General features: G+C 47.1%; 1 protein-coding gene across 1 annotated transcript in view; it reads right to left on the bottom strand.

Moving 5' to 3' along the window:
* Window positions 1-381: 381 nt before the first annotated feature.
* TRIM71 (tripartite motif containing 71) overlaps window positions 382-6,472 on the bottom strand; it is a 26,571-nt gene continuing 20,480 nt past the window's right edge. The window contains exon 3 of the mRNA XM_023513047.1: window positions 382-1,833. Within this exon, the coding sequence (XP_023368815.1) occupies window positions 382-1,833 (1,452 nt within the window). The remainder of the gene's footprint in view (window positions 1,834-6,472) is intronic.

The following is a 6,472-nucleotide window of genomic DNA, read 5'->3' as shown; positions in this document are numbered from 1 at the left end:
GCCCTCCCAGCCACAGATGCTAGGCTTGTGCATTATCATGCCCTGCGTGGGGGAAGAGGGAGATGTGAACCACGCTGAGGGGGGAAGAGGGTCTGTTGGAGAAGGAAATGCAAAAGATTTATGAGGTAGATAGAAATCATCACTTCACAGGCTCAATCCCTGCAGAAAAGATAAGTACATTCATCTGTAAAAAAATAAAGATGAGGTAGGACTTAAGCAATGTTGTACGTTTCTTGTTCTCTTAAAAAAAAAAAAAGGAAAGAAAGAAAGAAAGAAATTTCCCTGAGACTGTTTTCTTCTTTGAAATTCAAAAAGAGAGAAATAAAGAGAGAGACATACGTGCGCACAAACCCGCCCCCCACAGAAACCTAGAAAATGCCATTAGAAGACGAGGATTCGATTGTTGCCAAAGTCTACGACGACGATCATTCCATCAGGGGTGACAGCAATCCCAGAGGGGCGGTCCATCTGCCCAAAGCCGCTGCCTTGGGCCCCAAACTTGCACAGGAAGCTGCCATTGGACTCAAACATCTGTACCCGGTGGTTCCTGGAATCCGCCACGATGATGCGCCCTTCCTGGTCCACAGCCACACCTTGTGGGCGTAAGAACTGCCCATTGCCGGTGCCCTCTGACCCCAGGAAGCGTGCTGATTGGCAGTCAGGGTGAATGACCAAGAGCCGGTGGTTGTTGAAGTCCGTGACCACCAAGTGGCCCTCATGGTTGAAGGCCACACCCCGTGGGGAGTCAAAGTGCTTCCAGAGAGCCCCCTCGAAGCCGTACTTATTTAGGAAGACCCCATCGGGCCCAAACAGCTGGATCCGGTGGTTCCGTGTGTCTGAGACCAGGATCTTGCCCTCGGAATTCACTGCCACATCCCATGGGTAGTTGAACTGCCCGTTCTTGGTTCCCTTCTCACCAAACTTGAGCAGGAACTGGCCTTCGAAAGTAAAGACTTGGATGCGATGATTGTCCTTGTCAGCCACCACGATCCTGCGTGAGGCATCACAGGCCACCCCAGCTGGTCGGTCGAACTGCCCAGGCCGAGAGCCCAGGGTGCCGAATTTGTGGTGGAAGGCGCCACAGGGCTTAAACACCTGGATGCGGTTGTTGCTGCGGTCGGCAACAATGATGTAGCCCTCCCTGTCTACGCTCACACCCCAAGGGCGGCAGAGCTTGCCGTCACTGTCGCCCTCACTGCCAAAGCTCAGGCCTGGGAGCCCGATGCCCACGTAGCTGCGGCCTGACTTGACCACCACCTTGAAGGGACTGTTCTCAATGTGCTGGTTGCACATGGTCACGGATATGAGGTGCTCGCCTTCCAGCTGGGGCCGGTAGCTCACCACATAAGTCCCATTCTGCTGATCACTCACATCTGCACCAAACAGGTTGCCATCTGGGCCCAGGACCACAGCTGACATCAGGTCACCTCCAGAGAGGCGCGGCTCACCATCGTGGTCATAGCCGATGACAGTAAAAGAGGCCACCTTACCTTGGAGGGCCCGCTTGAGGCCATCCCCCGTGGCCTTGGTGAGTGGCGCAAAGGCCCCACTGCTAACGAAGCCAAAGGACTTAATGGCAAGGTAGAGGGCCTGGTCAGGGGGTGTGAACATGACTCGGTCATCTTCCTGGGGCTGCAGGAGACTCCGCACAGTCTTCAGCTCCTGTACCTGGGCCAGCATCCGGTCTCGGGCCAACAGGATGTCCAGTGCCCTACCCTCCTCCAAGACCTGCTGGACAGCACTGATGGTGCTCTCAAGCTTATTAAGGTTTTGCCGCAGCTTCTCTACCTGCAGATATAGAGACTTGGCTTTCACCTGGCGGATCTTCTCTACCTGCAGGGAAAGATGAGGGGAGAGATAGAGAGAGACATGGAAGCTTACCAGTGAGCATGGAACACAACACATACCCACAACTAAGCAGGAGGAAGCCTAAGACAAACCATACAGGACAGTCTCTAAGATACAACTGGCCAGCCCTCTTCAAAAATGGCGAAATCAGAAAAGGCCTGGGAACTGTTCTGGGTTACAGAAAATGACTACTAAAGATATAATGATGACTAAATGCAATGAGTGACTCTGGGCTTGAGGAGAAATATTAAGATCACTATTGGGACGACTGCTGAAGCGTAACTATGGACTAAGGATTAGGTATCAGTCTGTATCAAGATTAAGTTTCCTCATTGGGCAATTGCGCTGTGATTTTGTAAGAGAACGTCCTCATTTAAGGAGACAATAGTAAAGTATTTAGGTTAAAAATGTTTTGTGTCGGCTCAGCGCCTGTGGCTCAAGCGGCTAAGGCGCCAACCACATACACCTAAGGTGGCGGGTTCGAATCCCTAGCCCGGGCCCGCCAAACAACAATGATGGTTGCAACCAAAAAATGGCCAGGCATTGTGGCAGGCGCCTGTAGTCCCAGCTACTTGGGAGACTGAGGCAGGAGACTTGCTTGAGCCCAGGAGTTGGAGGTTGCTGTGAGCATGATGCCATGGCACTCTACCCAGGGGGATAGCTTGAGGCTCCGTCTCAAAAAAAAAAAAGTTTTGTGTCCAACATACTGGCTATCAAATCATACACATATATACACATACAGAAAAATAAAACAAATAGAGAATAATATAAATATTCAGTAAATCTAAGTAAAGGATATATGTAGTTATTATGGTAACTTGTTTGTAAGTTATAAATTAAATAAAAATAAAACTTAATAATATACCTATGCAGCTGGTATGGTAATGTACACCTATAGCCCATCCCAGCTACTCAGGAGGCTGAGGTACAAGGATCTCTAGAGTCTAGAAGTTCAAGGCTGCAGTATGGAGCGCTATAATCACACTTGTGAATAGCCTCTAAATTCCAGCCTGGTCTCTACGGAGCAGCCACCATCTGACAAACACTGTATCTAGCACCTTCTCTGAACCAGGGATTGAAGGGGGAGCCAGATGTATGGCTCATGCCTATAATTCCAATACTCTGGGAGGTTAAGGTAGGAGGATCAGGCTCGGCGCCTGTGGCTCAAGCAGCTAAGGTGCCAGCCACGTACACCTAAGGTGGCAGGTTCGAATCTAGCCGGGGCCCGCCAAACAGCAATGATGGCTGCAACCAAAAAATAGCCACGCGTTGTGGCGGGTGCCTGTGGTCCCAGCTACTTGGGAGGCTGAGGCAGGAGACTCGCTTGAGCCCAGGAGTTGGAAGCTGCTGTGATCCGTGATGCCACAGCATTCTACTCAGGGGGACAGCTTAAGGCTCTGTCTCAAAAAAAAAAAAAAAAAGAGGATCACTTGAGCTAGGGACCTCAAGACCAGTCTGAACAAGAGCAAGACCCTGACTCTACCAAAAATAGAAAAATTAGCTGGAGGGCTGAGTAGTAGCTGAGGTCTGTAATCCTAGCACTCTTGGAGCCCAAGGCAGGTGGATTGCCTGAGCTCAGGAGTTCAAGATCAGCCTGAGCAAGAGTGAGACCCCATCTCTAAAAATAGTTCAATGTTGTAGCAGATGCCTGTAGTCCCAGCTACTCAAGAGGCTGAGGCAAGAGGATCACTTGAGCTCCAAAGTTTGAAGCTGCTGTGAGCTATGATGCCATAGCACTCTGCCAAGGGCAACAAAGACAGACTCTGTGTCAAAAGAAAAAAAAAATTAGCTGGGCATTGTGGCAGGTATTTATATAGTCCCAGCTACCCAGGACCCTGAGGTAGGAGAGTTGCGTGGAGCCAGAAGTTTGAGGTTGCTATGAGGTAGGCTGACACCACAGCATTCTAGCCTGGGGCAAGAGCCAAGGCTCGGTTTCCCACCCCCTAAATAATAAAGCCCCCTAATTCTAAGCAATTTCTCCCTGTGAAGAAAATCCACCCAAAACAGTGAAGTTCGCACTGTTGAACAGGAGGACCATGACTTCTGCGTGCTCTACAGATCTGAGTGGTCAGTCCCCTGTTGGGAAACCCAACTGTCCTTGCTGGGGACGGCATGGTGACATATAATTTTGACCTTCTCGTGCTTTAACATCTGGTCATTCTAGAACCAGAATATGTATACAGAGGGGGCTGTTAGGGGACATAATAGAAGAACTTCTGTCCTTTGGGCCAAATTTCCACCTTTGGTTCTGGCCCAAGATAGGCTTAGCTGCATCTAAACCCCCAAAGTAGCCAAGTCCAATGGAAATTTCTATGGCCCAAGAATGATGAGGTACATCCAGGCACATAAAACTGGGTTGCCTTAATCCTTGCACGAATGTGTTTTCATGTTTAGTAAATAGGGATGCAAGAAAACAAAAGATATAACAAAGAGACGTCCAGAGACAAGGTAAAAGGCTTTACTGGAAAAGGAGCAGAAAAATGAGGGTGGCGGGTTAGAACCTGGCCCAGCTAAAACAACAATGCCAACTGCAACAAAATAATAGCCAGGGCTTGGTGCCTATAGCTTAGCAGCTGAGGCACTGGCTACATGCACTGGGGCTACTGGGTCTGAACCCAGCTCGGGCCTGCCAAATAACAACAACTACAACAAACAAAATAGCTGGGCATGGCTTGGTGCCCATAGCACAGTGGTTATGATGCCAGCCACATATACTGAGGTCGCAGGTTCAAGCCCAGCTGGGGCCTGCTAAATGACAATGACATCTGCAACAACAACAGCAACAACAAAAAGTAGCCGGGCATCGTGGTGGGTGCCTGTAGCCCCAGCTACGAGGGCTGAGGCAAGAGAATTGCTTAAGCCCACGAGTTTGAGGTTGCTGTGAGCTGTGACACCATGGCACTCTACCCAGGGCAATAGCTTGAGACTCCACCTCAAAGGAAAAAAAAAAAAAAAAAAAAAAAAAAAAAAATAAAAAAAAAAAAAAAAAAAAAAAAGAAGAAGAAGAAGAAAGAAAGAAACATGAGTAACCAGTGAGAGGGAGGGACTCCCCCAGAATTTGGGGCAAAGTTCCATAGCAAAAAATAAAGATAAAGACTAAGGTATAGCTCAGCGCCTGTGGCTCAAGTGGCTAAGGCGCCAGCCACATGCACCTAAAGTGGTGGATTCAAAACCAGCCCTGGGCCGCCAAACAACAATGACAGCTGCAACCAAAGGCCGCCAAACAACAATGACGGCTGCAACCAAAAAATAGCTGGGCGTTGTGGTGGGCACCTGTGGTCCCAGTTACTTGGGAGGCTGAGGCAGGAGACTCGCTTGAGCCCAGGAGTTGGAGGTTGCTCTGAGCTGTGATGCCACGACACTACCCAGGGGGACAGCTTGAGGCTCTGTCTCAAAAAAATAAAAATAAAAATAAAAATAAAAGACTAAGGTGTATGTCTAGATAATAAGCAAGCTTATTTTTGGAATAATTTGAGAATAAGTTTTTAGGCAAGAAGTAATGGTTTATTACATGAAGAAGAAATGAACTCTTCTTCCAAACATGTTTCTTTTAGGAGTAAAAACTATTTCTTCTAACCACCCTGAGGTATCATTTAACCCCAGTGAGAATGGCCTATATCACAAAATCTCAAAACTGCAGATGCTGGCACAGATATGGAGAGAAATGAACACTTTTACACTGCTGGTGGGACTGCAAACTAATACAACCTTTTTGGAAGGAAGTATGGAGAACCCTCAAAGAACTCAAATTAGACCTCCTGTTTGATCCTGCAATCCCATTATTGGGCATCTATCCAGAAGAAAAATAAACTTTTCTTATAAAAAGACATTTGTACTAGACAAGTTTATTGCAGCTCAATTTACAATTGGTAAAATGTGAAAACAGCCTAAATGCCCTTCAACCCAGGAATGGATTGGCAAGCTGTGGTATATGTATACCATGGAATACTATTCAGCAATTTAAAAAATGGAGATTTTGCAGCATTTTGTATTAACCTGGATGGAGGTGGAACACATTATTCTTAGTGAAACATCACAGGAATGGAAAAGCATGAATCCTATGTGTTCAACTTTGGTATGAGGGCAATTAATGACAAGGGGCATGGGGGAAGGGGAGAGCAGACAGAGAAAAAGGGAGGGGATGAGGGAAAGGAATAGAAAAAAAAAGAAAATACTAATTCTCACATAAATTGGATTTGGATTTAATTTTGACCAAAGTACATTACTTAAAATTTTTTTTTTTAAAAGAAAGAGTCTTCATCGCCCTCAGTAGTGTGCTGTAGCATCACAGCTCACAGCAACCTCCAGCTCTTGGGCTTAGGTGATTCTCTTGCCTCAACCTCCTGAGTAGCTGGGACTACAGGTACTTGCCACAACACCCAGCTATTTTTTTGTTGCAGTTCAGCCAGTGCTGGGTTTGAACCCACCACCCTTGGTATATGGGGCTGGCGCCCTACTCACTGAGCCACAGGGGCCACCCTAAACATTAATTTTTAATTCAACTTGTTAATATGTTGTTTATGGTATTGCATCCTCATTTATAAGTGAAATGTTTGTGATTTCTTTATAATATATTTTTTCCAATTTTAATATCAGGTGTATCCAGATGAAGTAGAATAATTTT

This window comes from Otolemur garnettii, unplaced genomic scaffold, assembly GCF_000181295.1.
Source record: "Otolemur garnettii isolate 467f Iridium unplaced genomic scaffold, OtoGar3 scaffold00002, whole genome shotgun sequence".
Lineage (NCBI taxonomy): Eukaryota > Metazoa > Chordata > Mammalia > Primates > Galagidae > Otolemur > Otolemur garnettii.
The sequence above is the reverse complement of the archived record's forward strand: the minus strand, read 5'-3'. Positions and strand labels throughout refer to the sequence as shown.